The sequence below is a fragment of the Hemitrygon akajei genome, chromosome 10 (assembly GCF_048418815.1).
Source record: "Hemitrygon akajei chromosome 10, sHemAka1.3, whole genome shotgun sequence".
Lineage (NCBI taxonomy): Eukaryota > Metazoa > Chordata > Chondrichthyes > Myliobatiformes > Dasyatidae > Hemitrygon > Hemitrygon akajei.
The window spans coordinates 49,714,025-49,738,514 of record NC_133133.1 but is presented as its reverse complement, the minus strand read 5'-3'; the positions used below and the strand labels follow the sequence as shown (position 1 = coordinate 49,738,514).

At 40.6% G+C, this 24,490-nt stretch overlaps 1 protein-coding gene across 2 annotated transcripts in view; it reads left to right on the top strand.

The window, feature by feature from the left end:
* Positions 1-24,490, top strand: part of ocrl (OCRL inositol polyphosphate-5-phosphatase) — a 102,572-nt gene that overhangs the window by 51,510 nt on the left and 26,572 nt on the right. For both annotated transcript variants that reach the window (XM_073058247.1, XM_073058248.1), the window contains exons 8-17: positions 4,138-4,302; positions 6,080-6,181; positions 6,290-6,404; positions 8,682-8,798; positions 9,155-9,342; positions 15,847-15,958; positions 18,161-18,270; positions 21,072-21,207; positions 22,014-22,124; positions 24,154-24,319. In XM_073058247.1, coding sequence (XP_072914348.1) covers positions 4,138-4,302; positions 6,080-6,181; positions 6,290-6,404; positions 8,682-8,798; positions 9,155-9,342; positions 15,847-15,958; positions 18,161-18,270; positions 21,072-21,207; positions 22,014-22,124; positions 24,154-24,319 — 1,322 coding nt within the window. The remainder of the gene's footprint in view (positions 1-4,137; positions 4,303-6,079; positions 6,182-6,289; positions 6,405-8,681; positions 8,799-9,154; positions 9,343-15,846; positions 15,959-18,160; positions 18,271-21,071; positions 21,208-22,013; positions 22,125-24,153; positions 24,320-24,490) is intronic.

The following is a 24,490-nucleotide window of genomic DNA, read 5'->3' as shown; positions in this document are numbered from 1 at the left end:
CTGCCCTTACACTTCCTCCCTCACCACCATTCAGGATCCCAAACAGTCCTTCCAGGTGAGGTGGCACTTCACCTGTGAGTCGGCTGGTGTGATATACTGCGTCTGGTGCTCCCGGTGCAGCCTTCTATATATTGGTGAGACCCAAAGCAGACTGGGAGACCGTTTCTCTGAACACCTAAGCTCTGTCTGCCATAGAAAGCAGAATCTCCCAGTGGCCACACATTTTAATTCCACGTCCCATTCCCATTCTGATATGTCTATCCATGGCCTCCTTTACTATCAAGATGAAGCCATGCTCAGGTTGGAGGAACAACACCTTATATACTGGCTGGGTAGCCTCCAATCTGATGGCATGAACATTGATTTCTCTAACTTCTGTTAATGCCTCTGCTCCCCTTCTTACCCCATCCCTTATTTATAATTTTCCCCTTTTTGTTTTCTTTTCTCTCATTTCTCTCTCTCTGCCCCTCTCACAATCACTCTTTGCCTGCTCTCCATCTCCCTCTGGTGCTCCCCTCCCCCTTCCTTTCTCCCTAGGCCTCCCATCTCATGATCCTTTTCCTTCTCCAGCTGTGTATCCCTTCTGCAAATCAACTTTCCAGTTCTTAGCTTCATCCCTCCCCCTCCTGTCTTCTGTCATTTCGGATCTCCCCTCCCCCTCCCACTTTCAAATCTCTTACTATCTTTTCTTTCAATTAGTCCTGACGAAGGGTCTTGGCCCGAAATGTCGACTGTACTTCTTCCTATAAATGCTGACTGGCCTGCTGCATTCCACCAGCATTTTGTGTGTTTTGGTTGAATTTCCAGCATCTGCAGATTTCCTCGTGTTTGAATTTGTACGTGGGAGGTTTTTCTTGGAGGGCGACAGACTCCGGCTGATAAATGCAGTGGGCCTCAATCTGGAGCCCTGATCCTGATACAGGACGCCCCTTAAACTTCAGCTGGCATCTGTGTGCAATACATACGGCAATCGGGATCCGCAAAAGCCAGCACCGGTGCCTGGGTCAGCAGCTCCTTCAGGGACTGAAAGGCCTCCTCACATTTGGTATCCCACCTCGGTCCAATGGGCTAAGATACTTTCCACCCTCCTGTCCTTTATTCCCCCTCCCTTTCTTCCCCAAGGGAGGGTAACCACACAGAAGCCGATTCAATGGGTGACTCACTTTTGCGTAGCCTTTCACATTCCTCAGATAGTAACCACAGAACCCGAGGAACGAGCGCAGAGCACTCACAGTCTGGGGTCTTGGCCATGTGGTAACCACCTCAATCTTAGCTGGGTCTGTAGCTACCCCAATCTGTGAGATTATGTGCCCAACATAGCTAACAGACGTTTGGCAGAACTGGCACTTGTCCAAGGAAAGTTTTAACCCTTCAGCTTTCAGGCAGCCCAGCACCTTCAGCAGCCTCGCTTCTTGTTCTTCCAAGGTGGATCGAAGTACTGTGAGGTCATCCAGATATACGAATACCTCAGCAAGTTCATATCCCCCACCGTCTTCTCCATGACCTACTGGAAAGTTACAGGAGCTCCCGAGATGCCCTGGGGCATCCTTTCAAACTGGAAAGATCCCAGGGGACATATAAATGCTGTTTTCTCTTTGTTGGCCTCGCTCATGGGGATCTGGTAATATCTGAACCACTTTGCACCACTCAGGCAGGCCAGCATGTCTTCAGTCCTCGGGAAGGTATACTGTTCAGGGGTGGTGTGCCTTTTTAGAATCCTATAGTCCACACACATCTGTACCTTCCCATTCTTCTTTTGAGCCACTACTATTGGGGACGCATAGGGTCTTCGAGATGCGGTGATCATATCAGCTTCCTTCAACATACACAAATGCTGCCCAATGTCCTCCAATTCTACAGGAGCCAGTCGCTGCAACCTTTCTCTGAACAGGGTATCCTCAGTCACCCGGATAGTGTGACGCGTGCTCTTGGAACAAACCACATCAAACTCGTCAGTGGAAAAGACACCTTCCAGCTTCTTCATCTTCTCTACCAACCTCCTCTTTCAACCCGCAGGAACCGGGAAGTCCCCAAAGTTGAATGACTCAGCGGTCAACTTTCCCCCTTTTTCCAATAGTTTCTCCTGGCGTGTCTCACAGGAGCACCAGAGATTACCGTCACAGAGAACAAATGCTCCAGGGGTATCCCCCGCTTGAAGGTGACTTCTCTCTTCTTAGTATTCCTGACAATTACCACCATCCTGCTTGCCTGTACAACGGAGGGCTTCTGCAATTCAGGCCTCACCAGTACTCCAGCAAGAAATCCCAACCCCCCCCCGTGGTCGTCCACTAAGAGGACCTCACCCTCGGGCACTCTGGGGAATTTGGGGGTCCCCGTCACTGTCGCTACTTCCCCGAGCCGTACTACCATTGGCTTCGACTGGGTGAACCACACAGTCCCTCGTTTAAATTCGGTATCTGGCCTGATGAAGCCACACACTTCCTCAAAAGCAGCTTGAAACACCAGCTGCATGGACAATGTTCCCAGAAAGCTCTTGCCAGCCTCCTTGCAGGCCCCCGAGAGCCTCTTTACAAGAGGGATGTTGGGCCCCACTAGAATTGAAATGCCGCCCTTCTCAACCAGGTCTGGACAAACCAGCACCAATGTATCAAGGACCTCAGATACGCCCACGTTGACCTCCAAGAACTCCAAATTTCACTGTCAAATAACTGTTGTATAGATAATCACTGGCACTAAGCCCTCAGATCTCCAGTGCACTGAATGGTGTCAATGTAAATGCTTCAGATACCAGTTGTAAAACGAACAATACAACAATGTGACCTGCGACCCAGTGTCGAGTATGGCTTTAGCATACATACCCTCTATTCGTAGCGACACACTGGAGTATGGACCCATTAAGCCTTCAGGAATTGGGCCTTTCGCTTTCAGGGGTTCATTAGTACATTGCTGGGAACGTGTTCCTCCATAGACACTAGGCCGTTCCCTCACTGGGTCTTCTCTAAGTTTTCCCAACGACCCTCTCTGTTTAGATACCTGGGGGCTTACTCTCCTGGCATTTTACCCACTGGTTCATTGCTCAGGGTAATCACACAGCATCCAATGGAATCAATCTTGAACATAGCCTCCACAATTGTAATTCTCGCTTCGGCTAGCGACTTAATATAGGGGGTGCTAACCCCCAGCCTGGCCAAACTTACAAAATCTTGTTTGGGTGAATGCTGCATGATGTGTCCCCTGTTACAAATCAGTACCCCGAAATAACAAACAGTACACAATATGCGATTAAATGATTGAGCCTTATAATTCGTACTTTGACTATATGGTTAGTAAACAAAAAATAAGTAAAAGGGCCCGTTCTCATGAAACAGTCTATTGCGCAATGTTAGAGCTCACTGATAAGCCAGTTGTCCACCATCAACCTCCTACAATTGTCGGTGACCTTCGGACCCTTGTTTCAAGTCCATTCTGTCCCGCTGTCTACCAACCCTCTCCATTCGCATCTTCTCTCCTCATGTCTCCCTGGCAAAAGACCGCGGAAGTCTCTCTTCCAGACTCACAAGAAATAACAACATTTCTCTCATTGGATAGCGTCAGCATTCCAAACCCCGTTATATCTAGTCATAACCTAGACATTGCTGCTACAGAGAAACCATTACATTGGCAGTGAAACCTTACAGCATGTTGCAGTAAAGAGAGTGCAGACAGGTCTAGCACATACTCTGCCATCCAAATGAAATTGGATGAATAATCACGGGAGAGGGTATTTGGGTGATTTGTCACACCTGTTCTAGGTTTGGGATTAGTTAGCTTTTTCCGAAATTCTTAGTTTCCCGAGCTCCAGAAGAGCTTAGCTTGACTTTTTCCGAGGAGTCATCCCAAAAAAAATTCCTAAGCTCTGTGACTGACTTCAATTCATTTATCTTAAATTTGGAACATTGTTTTAAAAATCAACCTTGTAATTTTGTTCATCTGTGAAGAAATACTAAAGATGCCTGTTACTGGAAAAAATCTATCCCCAGTCAACAATAACTTAAAAACTTGCATAAGGTTAACAGTTAATGAGTGGTTGTGTGTGTCATTGATCTGATTCCTACTAGCTTTTCCCTATTGTGTGTTTTCTATCTACTTATTAAAGCGGCACTGAACGGCTTATTTATCTTTGTATTTTTAATGTAGCAAGCTATCCACTGAAAAAGATGGGTCAAGGAATGGACAGCCAAGAGTAACCAACACCATGCGGAAGCTTTTTGAACCAAGTAATCAGTCGGTAGCCAGAGAAGGTCTGATTAAACATTGCCTAACAAAACGTGAAAAAGAATTTGTCGACTTTCAAGATTTTAGGTCTGTACAAATTACCTTATTACATGGGATTCAGAGACTGTTAAAGCAAGTATTCAGGGTTTACTTATAAAGCAATACGGGATAAATACAGTCTCATTGGCCCAATCAGTCCAGGATGACTGTAGTTCCCAACCAGCTAGTTCCAGCTTCCTGCATTCATCCCAAAACCCTCTAAACTTCACCCCTCCATTTATCTGTCTAAGTCTTTCTTAAATGATACTATTATACTTGCCTCAACTACTTCCTATGGTGGCTCATTCCATATATTCACCATCCTATGTGGTGGAAAAAATTGCCACTCAAGTCACTTTTAAATCTTTCCACTCACTCTAAACCTATACCTGCTAGTTTTGGGCTACCCTACTCTAGCGGATTAGACTGTTGCGATTCACTTTACCTGTATTTGCATAATTTTAAACAGTTCCATCAAGCCACCTCTTTATTCTCTCACATTCCAAGGATGTGCCCAGCCAACCCCATCACATAACTTCAGGTTCTTTAGTCCAGGGAACAACCTCAAAAATCTTTTCTGCACTCTTTCCAGATTAACTATATCTCACAAGATATCCAAAACTGTTCACAGTGTTCCAAGTGTGGCCTCACCAATGACTTGTACAATTGCAACGTAGTGTCCTAATTCTTACACACAGTGCCTTCACTGGTGAAGGTCAGTGTCGTAAACATCTTTTTCATCACACAGTGTATCTGAGATGCCACTTCCAATAAACTGTGCACTTGTATTCCTAAATCGCTCTGTACAATAACATTCCCTAGTGCCCTACTATTTAAGTTCTACACTGGTTTGGACTTTGCAGAGTACTTCACATTTGAAAACAGTTTGCCTCTCCTCGGCCCACTTCCCAAACTGATCATTACACTTAATTTCCCTAATATTCACCACGGTGCGTCAATTTTTATCTCATTCATTTAGGCTTATTTTATTCAAAGAACTCGAGTACACTGATTCGTATCTGGGAAGTAACAAATCATAATCAAACAAATCTAAACTCCAGTTAACTGAATCCATTTGATGGAACATCTTCAGTCAGATTTTGCTAAAACAGACTTAATTGGTCTTACTGTTATTTATTGATTTCTTTCTGTGGTGTTGTGTTCTCACTGACTAAGCATTGGTCTTGGGTTTTAACAAGAATTTGCAAATTTTGTAGTGCTCTTCAATTTCTTCTCATTTCTTTTTTAAAGGATCTATGTTCTATGCCCCAAGCAAAATTTATTTACCAAGCTGTAGGCTCCTGATCTTCAATTCTTTCTAAATTTTTGCATTATATATTCCCATATAGAAACTATTTGAAATCCCTGTTTTGAAATAAATGCATGTATCATTTTTATTCCCTCTCCTTAAAATACCATTCAAGAGCTGTTTTTCCCTTGATATTTTCACTCAAGATGTAGGTAAGTCTGGCACAGCTGTTAAGGGGTTCCAGCATTTGTACCAATTACACCACAGTAGTTGATAGATATTGAGCCTATAAATATATAATATATTGATAATATATTTTACTTGTGTATTTGTGTGTATGTGAATAAGATTAAAAATCCTTTTAATCTGTTTAGCAGCTGATTTTAAATCTTCTGCATTAATATAATTCAGGATTTTGGCATCTCAGCTACATTTAATACCCGTGTATTTAGCTGTGATAACTCTCAGTGTTTGTGAACGTAATTGCTCATTTTGGAGCAAAATGTCAAATTCTGATTATAGGAAGTTAATTGTAAATTTTGATAATGAATTTTATGAATGGTTATCTGGTTTAAGGTTTTTTGTTGGGACCTGGAATGTAAATGGACAGTCTCCAGATTGTAGTCTGGATTCCTGGTTGGCTACTGATACACACCCACCTGATGTGTACTGTCTGGGGTAAGAGATACCTAACTAAATTATTATAATCCTTTTTGAAACTTTCAAAAAATTATTTTTACTTTCAATAGATTTTTGGGGTGTCCACTTGAATTACTTGATTTTCAGTTTTCAGGAGTTGGATCTAAGTACTGAAGCCTTCTTTTACTTTGACTCTTCCAAAGAGCAAGAATGGTTGAATGCTACAGAAAGAAGTTTGCATCCTAAATGTAAATATAGCAAAGTAAGTTAACACCTCCACAAAACTAAATAAAATTTGATGTCTATGTTTTGTAAATTTTAAAAGTAAATGAAGTAAAGTTCTGATAATCCACTATCCAGTTATTTGGAAATCCTGAAGGTTTGTTGTTCAACTCAGAGGTGGTGCTCTTCTTGGGGGTGATGAGCCTATGGCATATGTGCCCAAGATGGCACATGCAAAGATTTTGTTGGCATGCAGCATGCAGTGCTGCCCTTGATTCTTTAAACCCAACCCATAATAAAAATTCACATTTCCCATGTTAAATGAGGTAAAATAACAATATTTAGAAATATTATTTTTGATTTGTCTTTTAAAGAGATTAATATTGATAATTTTTGAACAGGTTTCTAAAATGGACGAAGGGTCTCGGCCCGAAACGTCGACAGTGCTTCTCCTTATAGATGCTGCCTGGCCTGCTGTGTTCTACCAGCATTTTGTGTGTGTTGTTTGAATTTCCAGCATCTGCAGATTTCCTCATGTTTGCTTTCTAAAATGCTTTATTTATTTCAATCTCTCTGTTATATTTCTATTAATAGTAAGACAATTACACATAAATAAGCTAAAGAATTACAGGAGGCTTGCAGCATGGATCGAGGCCATTTGGTTTGTCAAGATCTTAGTTCTGTAGAAGAGCAATCCAATTGGTCCCATTCCCTCACCTTTTCTATTCACCATTCATCTTGCCAAGAAGATCAGTGGGGTTTTCTTTTCACCCCTCTTCCCCCCCCCCCCCCCCCAAATTTGTGACACATACCAGGAGCGTTGTATACAAAGGGCCTGAAGCATTGTTGAGGATTCCTAACACACATCCCGCAATTGCTTTGAACCATTACTGTCAAGAAGGAGGTACAGGAGCATCAGGACGAGCACCACCAGACCGGTAACTGCCTCTTCCAGTGAGACTAATGAATACCCTGCCACTAGGACAGTGAGCTGTTTGCCTATGCTGTGTATTACATTCACTTTGAGTTATATTTTGTTAACTTATCTGTGGTAATAATTTGTTTTATGTGCTGTGTGTGATAAAAGTTCTGTGGGTGCACTATGTTTCAGGGGAATGTTGTTTCATTTGGTTGTATATTATGTACAGTCAGATGACAATTAACTTCAACTTGAACATTATGTCTGTAAATTCTTTAAGATAAATCTCTGATTACATCTGACTGCACAAATACCAATGGCGGTGCCTTCCGGGTCTTAATGATCAGTTGTACAAGATTTTCTTTTCATGCCTCTTTGATATTTCTGCCAACTAACCTCATGTATCGTCACTTGGTTTAGACCTTCTGCCAAAAGGAACAACCTCTTGGGTTCCCAACCTTTTTTATACTGTGGATCAATACCATTAAGCAAGTGGTCCATGGACCCCAGGTTGGGAACCCATGCTCTACATGCGGGTTATCGACAAATCATAATTTTAAATTCTTTTACCAGATACCATTTCAACATCCAGCCTTTAAAGGAGAACAATGCTGTCTCCTCTAGTCTAACCTTATGGTCTAAGAACTTGCAGAATTGTGGTTGCAAATATTTTTTGTATCCTCCTTATAACTTCAGATATTTCATAAAGTATGGTGTCCAGAGCTGAACACAATTGTATCTTGAGCATTGATTTGGGTGTCAAAATTCTCAAGGTAATAAAGGCAGATTAGCAGTTTATCTTTCTCAATGCAAGTATCTGTGCTTATGTTTGTAAAACTCAAGGTCCTATATGTTTTTATTAGCACATCCTCAACTTATCCTGCACTTCTAAGGATCTTCGTACTGGTGTTGCACTGCCCCATCTCACTCTCAGATCTGTTATTGTATCCATGTAGAATTGTTCTCTCTAGCATAAAGTGCCTCTCTCATTTGCAATTTCCTGGGTTGGATTTTATCTGCCTTGTGCCCACCCACCCCACCCATCAGTTGCTGTCTTCTTGAAATGTATCACTGTCTTCCTCAGTGCACTGTACTTCTGTATTTTGTCTTTTGCACATTTGGATACAAAATTGAATAATGTGTTTTCTTGCATTTGCCACTTTTCACCAGGTTCTGGCTGCTCAAGAATCTGGAGCAAATCACTGAGCTGCTCTAGTAGTTGGAGAAAGATCTTGCAATGATAGGGAATGAATGAAAAATAAAAGAATAACTTATGTATTTGTTTCCACAACCAAAGGTGATATTGAAAAGTCTGCTGCAACTTCATTTGTTTTGGTGATGTGATTCAGAGGTTCTCATAAATGAAAGCTTATTTTGATGTTGTTACTTCTGTTTTAGTTGAAGCTGGTTCGATTAGTGGGAATGATGTTGATTGTTTTCGTGAAAAAGGAGCTCGTAAAGCACATAAAAGATGTGGAAGCAGAGTCTGTAGGAACAGGAATTATGGGAAAAATGGTAAGTAATAGTTGACACTGTATTGAGGAGACACACCTAGAGTGTTACAATCTCTCTTTTCAGAATCAGATTTACTATCGCCGGCATATATTGTGCAATGTGTTAACTTTTTTACAGCTAGAATAGTTGGTTTCTCAGCATTTCAATAAAAGCAAGTTCCTGTTTTACAAAGAATACCTATCCACACACAAAAAAAATCAATAATTTGGAGAACAATATCACACTAAGGGACTAACTAATTCAATGCATACTGCTATTTTAAAATATTTTCATTACATTATTCTATGCATTTACATTTTTCACAAAATGTACATTCTGTATGTGGCATTAATTGATATGGGTGTCTAAACTCTTAGGGAAACAAAGGCGGAGTTGCAGTTCGTTTTGTCTTTCACAACACAAGTTTCTGCATTGTGAATTCTCACCTTGCTGCTCACGTGGAAGACTTTGAGAGACGGAATCAGGATTATAAAGACATATGTGTTCGAATGATTTTCCAAGTGTCTGAACATAACCAACCTTCTGTAAACATTAGTAAACATGAGTAAGTATGAAAATACTGGGGGATATCTTGAGAACATTATATTTGTGCTGATCAGTCCTATACCTGTCTGTTGGCATAAAGACAATCTGTGTGAATGTGTATGAATTTTGTACTCAAGACTCAGGTAAACCTACAGACATTCCCATTGTTGCATTGTCTATCAAGTTCTGGTTACCAGCTTATGCAGAAGAAAGTGGAATAACATTTCCAAAAGCTGATCCTATTTTTAAGACCTACAAAAATAGGATATTTTTGTTTTTCTGTCGCATTCATGTATTTGCTTATATTGAACTAAGAAACAAACTGGAGCAAATGTTTCTTATATTGGTCCTTTTAGGCAGTAGAGATCATAGTTTGGGAAATACCAAAGAAGCCTTGAGCAACACATGCAAAATACTGGAGGAACTCAGCAGGTTAGGCAGCATCTATGGAGAGAAATGAACAATCAGCTTTTCAAGCCAGGACCCTTCATCAGGATTGTGTGTTGCTCAAGATAACCAGCATTTGAAGAAGAAGCCTTGGCAAGTTGCTGCAACACACCTTCTAAGTGGTCTAGAGTGGGACTGAAGATTTAAGGTGGTGAATGGTGTGGCAATCATTTGTCATGCATGGCACAGGGCTTTAAGGATTGTTGGACCTGCATCTGACCAGACTGGTAATGGAATGCCTCATTCTCCAGACAAGAAGAAGGCATTCTATTATGTTCCCAATGTGTATTGCACAAGTGTATAATTTTTTTGAACTTTTCAGGTTTTCAAAATATTATTTAATTGTGTGATTCTATGATCAAGCCTACCCTTAGTTTTATGTAGTTCGTAATGTTCATAGAATGCATACAGATGAGAAGTAAACACTTATTTGAGTATCCAGACCCTCATTGCAAAATTACAGAAATTTGAAACTCAATTATAGTTTTTTTTAAGAAGGTGACTAGTGAAGGTAAGGATATTAATAAAGTATTTGACAAGGTCCCATATGAGAGGCTCATCCAGAAGATTAAAATGCTTGGGATCCATGGTGAATGGGCTGTTTGGATTCAGGATTGTCTCCCATGGAAGACAGAGGATAGTTGTCGATGGGACGACTTCTGGCTGGAGGCCTGTGACTATTGTTGTTCATAGGGATACGTACTGGGACCTTTGCTGTTTGTGATTTGAATAAATGATGTGGATGAAAACATAGGTGTGTGTTAGTAAGTTTACAGACAATATAAAGATGTTAGTGTTGTGGATAGCATAGAAAGCTGACAAAGGATACAGTGGGATATAGATCAGTTTCAGATATGAATAAAGAAATGGCAGATGGCGTGTAACCTGGTCAAATGAGCAATGTTACACTTTTGAAGATCAGATGTTAAGGGACAGCACTCTGTTAATGGCAAGAATTTTAACAGTGTTGATATGTCAAGAATCTCAGGGTCCAAGTCCATAGCTCACTGAAAATGGCTACACAGGTTGATAGTGTGGAAAAGAAGGCATATGACGTACTTGGCCTTAGTTGAAGAATTGAGTTCATGAGTCAGGAAGTAAAGTTCTGAGTACTCTAGTTAAGCCACGCCTGGAGTATTGTATTATGTTCTGATTGCCCCATTATAGGAAGTATGTTGAGGCATTGATGAGGATGCTGCTTGGATTGGACGGCACGTGCAATAACAAAAGGTTATACAGACTTGGATTGTTTTCTCTGCAGTTATGGAGGGTAAAGGGAGGCATAATTGAAGTTTCTAAAGTTGTTTGAGGCATAGATGGAGGCCAAATAGGTTTATAAAAGTGATGAGAATCAGAATCAGGTGTATTATCACTGGCATGTGTCGTGGAATTTGTTAACTTGGCTGCAAAAGTTCAGTGTAATACATAATATAGAAGAAAATAAATAAGTAAATCAATTACAGTACAGGTTTCCCCCCTATCCGAAAGTAGAGCGTTCCTATGAAACCTTTTGTAAGCCGAAATGGCATAAAGTGAAGAAGCAATTACCATTAATTTATATGGGAAAAATCTTTGAGCGTTCCCAGACCCAAAAAATAACCTACCAAATCATACCAAATAGCACATAAAACCTAAAATAACATGAACATATAGTAAAAGTAGGAATGATACGATAAATACACAGCCTATATAATGTATGTACAGTGTAGTTTCACTTACCAGAATCGGGAAGATTCAGCCAAAAACCGATTTGTAGGAAAAAAGTCGGCATGTACCCACTTGCGTGCACGCCTGCCCACGCAAGGCTTCGCGGTCATGGTAGTCTTTCTCAGGGTAAACATAAGTTTAAAGCGGATGCCTTTTTTCGTAAAAGCGAAAATCCTCTTCAGATTTCTTTTGGTTAGCAAAAACAAGTACTAATCTAGGTCTTTTGTAAAAGTGAAGTGGCATAATGCGGGGGGACACCTGTATGTGTATATTGGAGATTAAAAATAGTGTAAAAACAGAAATAAAATATATTGAAAAAGTGGGATAGCGTTCACAGGTTCAATGTCCATTTAGGAATTGGATGGCAGAGGGGAAGAAGCTGTTCCTGAATTGCTCTGTGTGTGCCTTCAGGCTTCTGTACCACTTACTTGATGGTAACAATGAGAAAAGGGCACGCCATGGGTGCTGGGGGTCCTTAATAATGGGCAATGCCCTTCCGAGACACTGCTCCTTAAAGAAATCCTGAGTACTTTGTAGGCTAGTACCCAAGATGGAGCTGACTAAATTTATGACCCTCTGCAGCTTCTTTCGGTCCTGTGCAATAGCTTCCCTCTCCCTCCCATACATGACAGCGATACAGCCTGTCAGAATGCTCTCCACAGTACTTCTGTAGAAGTTTTTGAGTGCTGTTGTGGACATACCAAATCTCTTCAAACTCCTAATGAAGTATTGTCACTGTCTTGTCTTCTTTAGAGCTGCATCTGTAAATCTATATTCCCTTCTTTATAGAAACATAGATAGGCAATGGTATTTTTTTTCACAGAGTTGAAATGTCTGATACTGTGAGCGTGTATTTAAGGGAAAGGGGGTAGGAAATGTAGGATAAAGGAGATGTGCAGGGCAAGTTTTCTTTACACAGAGGATGTGCTGCCAGGGTGGCAATGAAGACGACTACAGTAGAGGCATTCAAGTGTCTCTTTAGTTAAGTATTTGAGTACTAATTTATTTAGTTGGACACATCATGGGCTGAAGGTCTGTTCCTGTGCTGCACTGTTTCATGTTCTATGTTTACTCTTATTGTTTGATTCATAATTTCACACAACAAACCAGTTTGTTTGCTTGAAACAAAATTTAAAATATTGAGGCCTGTCATTCAGACCACATCACATCAAATCTGTACTATCAAATCAAGTTTATTGTCATTTATACAGCCAAACAAGACAACATTTCTCTGGACCAGGGTGTAAAGCACTGTTACACACATAACACGCAATAGCTTAGGAACGTAAGAATTAAATTTACAAATGAATTAAGCACAGATAAACAAAATAAAGTGCATAAATTAGATATTGTAGGGTACAGCACAAATTATCTGGTGACATTTTGAATGCAATGGAGTTCAGAAGCCTAATGGCCTGAAGGAAGAAGCTCTTCCCCATCCTGAGTGTTCTTGTTTAAATGCATCTGAGTCTCTTGCCTGATGGTAGAAAGTGAAGAGGATTCTGGATGGATGGGTGAGATCCTTGATACTACTAAGGGACCTGCATACCCAGCACTCCTGATAAATGCCCTCAATGGATGGTAGGGCGACCTTTATGATCCTCTCTGCTGTTCTCACAGTCCTTTATAGCGGACTTCTGGTCTGATACTCTGCTGCCCCCATACTAGATGGAGATGCAGCTTGTCAGGACATTCTCAATGGTACTCCTGTAAAATTCAGTTAAGATGGAGTTGGGGTGGGAGCCTCACTTTTCTCAATTTCCTGAAGAACTGGAGGCACTGCTGTGCTTCCTTATGCAGGGAAGTGATATTAAGGAACCAGGTGAGATTGTCTGTGATGTGAACTTTAACTTTCTCTACAGAGGAGCCATGTATGATCAGAGGGGGTGGTTCATCTGCACCTCCCTAAAGTCCACAGTCATTTACTTGGTTTCCCCACGTTCAGACTCGGGTTGTTGTTCTCACACCAGACCACCAGCCACTCCAGTTCCTCTCTGCACTTTGACTCATCATTGTTTTTGATAAGGCCAACCACTGTTGTGTCATCCGCAAACTTGATGAGACAATTTGAGTTGATTCCTGCGACACAGTTACGTATCTGTAATGTGAACAACAGCGGGCTGCTCACACAGCCCTGGGGAGAGTCATTGTTCAGTATAAAGGGGTTAGAGACAATGCTGCCTATGGGGACTATGGCCTTTCTGTTAAGAAGTTCAGGATCCATTTACAGTGGGAGGCATTGAGACCCAGTGAAGACAGTTTTTCCATTGGTTTCTTGGGTATGATGGTGTTAAATGCTGAACTGGTCTATAAACAGGAACCTGGCATATGAGACCCCATTTTCCAGGTAGGACAGGACAGAGTAGAGGGTAGAGACAATGGTATCGTCAGTGGATTGATTTGAGTAATAAATGAACTGGAAAGGGTCCAATGTAGCCAGAAGAAAGTCTTTAATGTACTCCATGACCAGCTGCACAAAGCAGTTCACAATGGTTGATGTTAATACCACAGCATGATGTCATAATCTGGGGTCACCTCTGACTAGACACCAAGCTAGAAATTGCTACTTTAAAAAGAACAGAATGAAGACTGTCCTTGAGTACTCAAAACAAGTCATATTGGGAGTGTGATGGAATGCCCTCCAGTTGTCTTGGTGGATGCAGGTCTGGCTGTGTGCTCTGTATCACAACATGTACCATGATAGGCACAGTAGTGAGGTTTACTTTCTGTCTTTCAAATGGTGATCTCTATTGAGCCAAAACAGGATATGCAACCATTTGCTTCAGCTTATTTCTTTCCTTAATATAAGCAGCCACATGAAAGCAAGTTCCTTTCCAAGTCTCACACGCAAGTGTAAGCTGTGTTCCTTCAACACTAACCATAATCATGCTATTCAACACGCACAAAATGCTGGAAGAACTTAGCTGACCAGGCAGCATCTAGGAAAAGAGTGCAGTCAACATTTCAGGCTGAAATCCTTCAGCAGGACTGGAGGGAAAAAAAAGTTGAGTAGATTTAAAAGGTGGGAGCAGGGGAGAAAGAAACATGAGGTGATAGGTGAAAACTGAAAGGGGAGGGGATGAAGTAAAGAGCTGGGAAGTAAATTGGTAAAAAAGACAGAGACCGTGGAAGAAAGAAAAGGGGGAAGGAGCACCAGAGGGAGGTGATGGGCAGGCAAGGAGATTAGGTGAGAGAGGGAAAGGGGGTTGGGGAATGGTGAAGGGGGGGGGTTCATTACCAGAAGTACAAGATATCAATGTTCATGCCATCAGTTTGGAGGCTACCCAAACAATATAAGGTGTTCCTCCAACCTAAGTGTGATCACATCATGACCGTGGAGCATAGCTGCTCGGTAAAGTGGTTTCCCTATCCACATTGGATCTCACTGATATACAGGAGGCCACACCAGGAGCACCGGACACAGTATATGACCCCAACAGACTCTCAGGTGAAGTGTCGCCTCACCTAGAAGGATTGTTTCGGGCTCTGAATGGTAATGAGGGAGGAGGTGTAGGGGCAGGTGAAACATTTGTTCCGTTCGCCTGGAAAAAGGCAGATCTCCCAGTGGCCACCCATTTTAATTCCACTTCCCATTCCTAGTCCGATAGGTCTATCCACGGCCTCCTCCACTATCGTGATGAGCCGCACTTAGGTTGGAAGAACAACACCTTGTATTAATTTGGGTAGCCTCCAACCTGATAGCATGAACATCAATTTATCAAACTTTTGGTAATGCCCCCCACCCCTCTCTCCTTCATCGTTTCTCACCTCTTTTTTTCTCTCTCACCTTATCTCCTTGCCCACCCATTGCCTCCCTCTGGTGTTTCTCCCCCTTTTCTTTCTTCCATGGCCTTTTGTCTCTTTCACCAATCAATTTCCCAGCTCTTTATTTCATCCCTCCCCCTTCAGGTTTCACCTATCACCTTGTGTTTCTCTCTCCCTCACCCACCTTTAAGATCTACTCAGCTTTTATTTCTCCAGTCTTGCCAAAGGGTTTCAGCCTGGAACGTCAACTGTACACTTTTCCATAGATGCTGCCTGCCTCCTGAGTTCCTCCAGCATTTTGTGTGTGTTGCTTGGATTTCCAGCGTCTGCAGATTTTCTCTTGTTTCTAATCATACTGTTTCCTATGTACTAGCACGGTCAAAGTAGTTTCATTCTGGGCTGTCATCTATTCAACATTATTTAAGATGGGCAGGAAATGTTGGGCTTGCTGGTGACTGCATGAAAAAGGAAGTTGATCTTTGAATCAAACACTTATAAGATAACCCGTGCACTTCAGAAAATTTTGCTGGTAATGTTTTTTTTTACTTTACACAGCAGTTGCTGTATTTTCTGACTATTTACAATTTGTTCATATTTCTGTTAGCATTGTTATTTGGCTTGGCGACCTGAACTACAGACTGTGTCTCCCAGATGCCAATGAAGTGAAGGCACTGATAGAGAAACAAGAATTAAGGAAGCTATTAGAATATGACCAGGTAGGAAAATGTGCTTGCAGGTAATTTGTCATGTGAAATGAGCCAATAGCTTAAATGAATCAATAAGCCTGTAATTATGTGTTACATTTTAAGCTTTGATTTTGGTGCTGTTAGGTTTATTTTCCCTAATGTAAGTTGTTACATTTGCTGTTTTGTAGCAACACAGTGCAGGAATGATAAATGAATACAATTTACAATAAAAATAAATAATGCAGAAGAGAAATAGCAAGGTAGAGTCATGGACCGTCAGAAATCTGATGGCAGAGGAAGAATCTGTTCCTACGACATTGAGTGTGGGTTTTCAGGCTCCTATTCCACCCCTCAGTAGTAATGAAAGGAGGTTATACCCCAGATGGTGAGGATCTTTAGTGATGGATGCTGCTTTTTTGAGGCACTTCCTTTGGAAGATGTCATCGATTATAGAAAGACTTCTGCCCATAATGGAGCTGGATGAGTGTACAACCCTCTTAAGACCTCTTACGATCTTTCATACCGGGTGATAATGCAACCAGTCAGAATCCTCACATCTATAGAAATTTTCTTGAGTCTTTGGTAACATACCAAATCACCTCAAACTCCTAATAAAGTATAGTTACTGGTATACCTTCGTGATTGCATCAATGTTACGGCCTGGATAGATCTTCTGAGATGTTGATGCCCAGGAACTTGTAACTGCACATCCTTTCTACTGCTGACATCTGAATGAAGATTGGTATGTGATCTCCTGACTTCCCCTTCCTCAAGTCTACAATCAATTCCTTGGTCTTGCTGACATTAAGTGCAGTTAAGAATTCCAAAAAATAATACGACAGTGGTTTTGGGCTGTGCCACAATGTATAATGGGAACATTTGGAATATAAGTACAAAGTACAAAGTACAAAGTTAAATTTCACATTTGACTAAGATCTCTATATTTATGTCAGATTATTATGTTTCATTAGTTCCATTTAATATCAGAGAATGTATACAATATATAACCTGAAATTCTTGTTCTTCGCAGACATCCTCAAAAAAGCAAGAGTGCCCCAAAGAATGAGTGACAGTAAAAACATAAGAACCCCACAGCCCCCCTATTCCCCCCCACATACAAGTAGCGGCAAAGAAACGGCCCTCCTCCTCCCCCACTTATTTCAGCAAAAAAAAGCATCAGCATCCTCCACCCACCAAGCAAGCAATAGCAAAGCCCCCAGGAAAGACCATGATCTGCAGGGCAACAGAAACTAATTGTTCCCCCGACAATTCAACATAACCACAGGCTTGCTCTGTCCTAATAGAGGCAGAAAGATTCACCCTTTCACAGCAAGAGGGGAGACATAAACTAAACACGCTGATTTACAGTGTTACAGTCTGCCATGTCACTTACTCTCTCCACCCCCCCCCCCCCCCCCGAGTTCTGCAACTCGAGAATTGGCAACGAACTCTCCCCACCAACAAGAAAGAGAGAACATGATTTATCTAGTACTGAGCCCCTAACAGCCAATCCAATGTTCCGCTTTCTCCCACGACACTCGCAGCCGCGTAGAGTTGGCTTATTCACAGGGCTACAAAGCCTCAGAACTCCAAAAGTGTGCTCATCTTCCAGGCTGTGTCCTTGAGGTATAGAAAAACAATAACAAAGAACCAAACAACACACACAAAATGCTGGTGGAACACAGCAGGCCAGGCAGCATCTATAGGGAGAAGCACTGTTGACATTTCGGGCCAAGACCCTTCATCAGGTTGATTATCAGCTGGGTCTCGGCCCAAAACGTCGACAGTGCTTCTCCCTATAGATGTTGCCTGGCCTGCTGTGTTCCACCAGCATTTTGTGTGTGTTGTTTGAATTTCCAGCATCTGCAGATTTCCTCGTGTTAACAAAGAACCAAAGTTTGAGTATAGCTCTAAGTCAGGGTCTTTGACAGAACCTCATCCACCTTGGAAAGGAAAAAGAGAGACATTAAAGGTAGAAATTAAGCTGTTCCCGCAGGTGAGCTGGAAGAAGTTGCTATCGAGTGCCATCATACCTTCCCCCATCTTTGTTGTCCAGATATTTCAATGTTAATCCTTTTCATTGAGTATCCTTTTCATTCAATATCTCCTCTCCTTATCAGTAATGGATAAAATGTTACATCCATTCTTCATTTTGGCTTTTTCTGGAATCACGACTTTAAAATACAGAAAATATTTGATCATTAACACAGTTAATTTCTATCCTACTTTCAGCTGAATATTCAACGAAGGACTAAAAAAGCTTTTGCAGACTTCAGTGAGGGGGAAATTCATTTCAGGCCTACTTACAAATATGATACTAAATCAGACGGATGGGACTCGAGGTAAATTATTGTGATAAATGTACTTATTGCTGGAATTATGTACAATGATACCTAGAATTATGTTTTCTTATAGCAACCTCCATGAGTTTGGTTAAGTACTGTAGCCAACAATTTTCACCTTGCACTTGGAAATGTGAATGAATAATTTTCAAAAGCATACTACTTAAGCTTCCATTCTCATTCATTCAGTTTTGGAGTTTTTTTGACACTGAGTCCTTCTGTAATACATGTCAATTAGGTAGGGTTTCTGAAAACTTTTTTAATGCAATTTTTATTTTAAAACATGGCAACTAACACAGTTCAATTAGTAGAGCTCAAAGTAAGTTAATTAGTGTGTCACATCCACCATATGTTCTAAATAAGTGCATGTGGGGAAGAGGAGAAGAAATTGGACCTTTAATATCAATCTGTTATGGTCACTTCATATTCTTAGCAAAGTTTTAAAAACATGTTTGTTAATATCCATGATGAAGCACTGTCGACGTTTCGGGCCGAGACCCTGCTGGTAATCAACCTGACGAAGGGTCTCGGCCTAAAACGTCAACAGTGCTTCTCCCTATAGATGCTACCTGGTCTACTGTGTTCCACATTTTGTGGAAACCCGCCAAGGCGAACCATTTAATCTGCTGGGGTTAGTTTCACAGGTGGGGCCTGATGTTTGTACATATTTTAAAACTGGCCTTAAGTTCAAAAGAATCCTGCTTGAAGTTCAGTTCCACCAGACAGACACTTGTGCCAGCCATTATCGCTTTTTATAATTCCCTCTTGGTATTGCCTGGTCACTTCACGTTGACTTGTTAAGTTTATCACCCTGATAATATCCTCCATTCTTGATACTAACATTTTCGTTCCTCTCTATTATAATAGCAATTGGATTGAAATGAGATGAGTGGAAATCTATGTTGTAATGTATGCTTATGTTAATTGCAGCTACTTTATTTGCACCCCCCCCTCCCCACTTTGACAAGCTAGAAAGCCGGGGGAGAAAGAACATTGTCAAAAGGATACAACTCCCTGAAATTTTTCATGTTTATTGCTTTTTATTGATCAATACACAGGAACTGGCATTGTGAACTAGTTATTAATAAAAATATTTCACACTCAGTGTAAAGCTCAGCCACGCATAATGTTTAGCAAAAAGTTGTTTTTTGTATGTAAGTTTTGCAGGTATATCCAAAGTACATTTTGAGTTGTGTTGCTGTTTAATTACCTGTTTTCCATCCATCTTTGTCATTGGCCTATGCTAAAAAGAAAAGCTGCTGAATGATTTTGAATTGCAACAGATTTCTGCATGGGTACACCCTACCCTCGTTATATACGTCTTCATACAATGCAGATTCACAGTTATGCATTGAACCTATTTCTACCAACTTCTCCTTATATGCGTCCAAAACTCACAGTTACGCAAGGCTGTTGGCACGAGAAGCACAGCTTTCCCGCCAATACAAGTCAAGTGCGCATGCCTCACAGTATCACTCCCGCCAGTCTTGCATTGGTTTTGGCAGCATGTGGATGTGGGATCTTGCACGCTTAGACTTTTGTTGTTATTACCTACAATGCACTGATTTTGTGCTTGAAATATTTAATTATGCCTCCTAAGCGTCCCATGTCAAGTCCTGAGCCATCAGCCAAGTGGCAGAGAACCAATTTAGAAATTATAAACAGGGCCGTGGCAGGTGAAGGTAACACAGTTCTGGGATGTTACTTCGGCCTGGGTGAGTCCACGATCAGAAACATAAAGAAAAATACTGAAAAAATAAAAAGTGCAGTGATTGATTCATCACGTCTTCAAAGATTGTTACCAAAGTGCGTAACCGGATTATGACAAAAATGGAGAAAATGTTGAGTTTGTACATTGAGCATGAAACAAAGAAAAAAACAACACTCAGTTCTGATCATCTTCGTGCGAAAGCTTTGGAAATTTATGGTCGCCTGAAGTGAGGAAGTGGTCAAGTGATATTGTTAGCTTTAATGCAAGTAGGGGATGGTTTTCTAAGTTTGTTAATCATCAGAGGCTTCACAACATAGCTGTGTGTGGTGAGCAAGCTAGTGCTGACCACGAAGCTGCTGAACGCTCCCCTTTGCAGTTGCAGGCTATGATAGCTAAGTTTAGGCATCACACCAAAGCAGGTGTTTAATGCAGACAATACTGGGCTTTTTTGGAAGCGTATGCCAAAACACAGTAAGGATGAAAAGACTGCGTCAGATTTCAAGGCAAACTTTCTATGATTTATTACTTTGAATATAACCTTAAATTGATGAAATATAATGTTGCCTTGTGGTACTGCTTTTGTGTCGTATTGGTATGAAAATGTGAATAAATTACAGATAAAACATATTTAGGAAGCCTTCCAGAACGCATCCCTATTTTCTACATTTAAATAATTATTTACATTATGTGTTTTCCATACTATGCATCGACTGCAAGGAATGTATCCCCCGCATATAACGAGGATAGGTTGTATTTATTTTTGCTTCACTTGACCAGAGGTCTTTTGGATTATGTTGGGTTAGAATTACGTTTATAACTTGGCTTTGATAGCCAACTTTGGAAAATGTTTAGTTTAAATTTTGTTTGCTTTACTCAGCAAAGAGATTAGTATCCTGTTTATTCATCTCTTCAAAAATTACATCACCCCCGAAATCAAGAAAATCAACTGCTTAATTCAACAGAGTCAACAGATTTGAAACAGATAGGAAAATGCAGGCACTTTGAATGTGTTTATCATTATTCTGTATTATTGTTTATCTCAAGGTTTATAATACATAGCTCTATTATACTGATTGTCTCTTCTTGACAGTGGTAAATGTCGTATCCCAGCTTGGTGTGACCGAGTTCTCTGGAGAGGTGAAAGTGTCCGGCAGAAATGTTATCGAAGTCACATGGAACTTCGAACCAGTGATCACAAACCTGTCAGTTCACTTCTGGATATTGGGGTATATGTTCTCGTTTTCACTCTCTAAATAAATCGAAACATTTTAATTACTTGTGCTATTGTCTTGATGCATTTTAAATCAGCCATTGGTGACATGTAGTCTGTAAGGGTCAAAACTTGTCTCTTTTAAATACAAATTTAGAATATTCACCTACCACTGTATAAAAGAATTCTACACCAAAAAAAACACAATTGCCATTTACAAGTCAAATGTACTGAAAGAAATAACACATCGTTTGTTACAGAAGAACTTGGTATTATTTGAATCTTGCTGAATGTGTCCTTAACACTTATATTGAGATTATTAATAAAAATAAAGCACAAATCAAATCTTAGCTGTATACAAGTTTTGATCTTGTAAATATGAAACATCTGCTCTGTCAAACATTTTGCTTTTTGAAGAATAACATTTCTCTCTCCAGATCAATACTTATCTCTCAACCTGCATCATTTATGTACAATTGATGTATTCATTATTTCAGTGCTAGCTGATTATAGTCTACAAGATCATGCTTTAATTTTATTTGATAAATATCCCAAATATTTTGCAACCAAATTTTGCAAAAGGGGTGTATGTAACTAAGTTAATATAAAATGCACATTGATTTTTGATGATGTTTAACAGTCTTTTGTTGTGTGGGTTTTTTTCGTGGATTCTATTGTGTTTCTTTGTTTCCTGGCTGCCTGCAGGAACAGGAATCTCAAGGTTGTATATGGTATACATACTTCAATAATAAATGTACTTTGAACTTTGCTTCCATGTGAAAGATGAAGTTAATTAACAGTACATTTTCCATTCTCCAATAGGTGAAAGTTGTAAATGAGCAAAGGTACAAGAAAGTTTTTGAAGATATTGTTCGAGTGATGGATCGAATGGAAAACGAGTTCTTGCCTTCTTTAGCTCTTAGTAAACGAGAAGTAAGCGCATAACAACTTTTTTGATTTGAAAATTGCCAGCTATAGTATTGTGTTTTTCAGCAAATATTAAAACCTAGCACTTGTTTTTTGATTCACGTAACTTCATCTCCATTACCATTATTTATGCAATTACATTTTTTTTATACTGATTAGCAGTATGCTGTTTAAATTATAGCACAGTCTGGTATGTGTGCAGGTTAATGCAAATAGAAGAAACATTTATGACAACTGTAGGTTTACCACTTCAGGAGAAACTATTTGGAATATCTAACCCCCAAGTACTTCTGTCATTGATGAATTATTTCTGTCTTGGTTTGTGCTTTTTAAATATAAAATTGACCTGGGCTACATGCTCTATTCATACTACCTTTTGGCACAAATCCATTTCAAAATGCTATAAAGTTTCTTGACATCTCCCTCCCCTTTCTCAAATCTCTCTATCTCTATCTCTGGGGACAGTTTATTTACTGATATATTTTATAAACCCACTGATTCTCACAGCTATCTGGACTATACCTCTTCCCAACACTGTCACTTGCAAAAATGCCATCCCCTTCTCTCAGTTCCTCCATCTTTGCAGCATCTGCTCTGAGGATGAAGCTTTTCATTCCAGAACTATTGAGATGTCCTCCACCACCACCATCAACACTGCCCTCACCAGCATCTCTTCCATTTCATTCACTTCTGCGCCCACCCCATCTTCTGTTTCCCCACCAGCAATAGGGTTCTGCTTGTCCTCACCTACCATCCCACTAGTCTACACATCCAGCATGTAATTCTCCTTAATTTCTGCCATCTCCAGCAGGATTTAACTACCAAACACATCTTTCCCTCCCTCCACTTCCACTTTCAGCAGGGATTGCTCCCTAAGTGACTGCTTTCTCCCTCCTGATACTTATCCTTGCAAGGAGAACAGGTGCCATACCTGCCCCTACACCACCTCCCTCACTACCATTCAGAGCCCTAAGCAGTCCTTCCAGGTGAAGCAACACTTCACCTGTGAATCTGTTGGGGTCATCTGCGGTATCCTCCCGGTGTGGCCTCTTGTATATCGGTGAGACCCGATGTAGATTGGGAGACTGCTTCGCCGAGCACCTATACTCTGTCCACCAGAAAAAATTGTTATCTCCTGGTGACCACCCATTTCAATTCTACTTTCCATTCCCATTCCAACATACCAGTCCCTTGCCTCCTCTACTGCCACAATGAGGCCACACTTAGGTTAGAGGAGCAACATCTATATTCCATCTGGGTATCCTCCAAACTGATGACATTAACATCAATTTCTCGAACTTCTGGTAATTGCCCCACCCCTTCACCATTTCCCCTATTCCAGTTTCCCTCTCTCATCTCCTTACCTGCCTATCAGCTGCCCTCTGGTGGTTCTGCCCATCCCTTTCTTCAACACTCTCATGTCAGATTGCTTGTTCTCCAGCTCTTTATCTCTTTCACCAATCAATTTACCAGCTCTTTACTTCACCCCTCCCTCTCACCTATCTCCTACTACCTTGTACCCTCCTTCTTCCGACTTCTCATTTTTATTTTCCCAGTCCTGATGAAGGGTCTTGGTCTAAAACGTCGACTGCTTACTCTTTTCCATAGATGCTACCTGGCCTGCTGAGTTCCTCCAGCATTTGGTGTGTGCGTGTGTGTGTTGCATTAAAGGGTTGTCTACATTGCTGGGTCCAGTAGACTTTCAACCTAATTTTCTTGTTGGGATAATTAAGTGTGTGCGGGGAAAGGTCTTCATGGAAGTCGTACAAGAAGGAGAAGATTCATTTATGGAGAAACAACAAAAAGGAAATGTAGTTCTGAATTTACCAATTAACTCTTTTAAAAAAAATTATGAACTGAGTAAGTCAAAACAATAGGACAATATACAGGTGACGTGAGTCTACAGTACAATTACTGCAGGGCTTTTGTGATATTACTGCTTTCAGTTAAATTTTTAAGAATGCTCCAGAAGCATTAAGAATTGTTGAATCAAATAAAGAATAAGCAACCTGTTCGCATTTTTTCCCTATTGCAGTTTACTTTTAAGGATGTTAAATTTCGACAGCTGCAAAAGAAATGGTTTCAGATTACTAATGATGGGCAAGTGCCATGTCATTTCTCCTTCATTCCAAAATTGAATGACAGTCATTACAGCAAGCAGTGGCTAAAGGCAGAACCTTGTGAAGGATATCTTGAACCCAGTAAGTAAGCTAAGGTTATGTGCCATTCTATTAGTAGTGTTGTCAAAGATTATTGACTTGATTTGTACCTTGAGGTAATTTTATTTTTGTCCTTGGACTCTATGCTTAAAATATTAGCATTTTTGTTGTACACCATTCAGGCAGAAATGTATCTTAATTTCTGAGTCATCT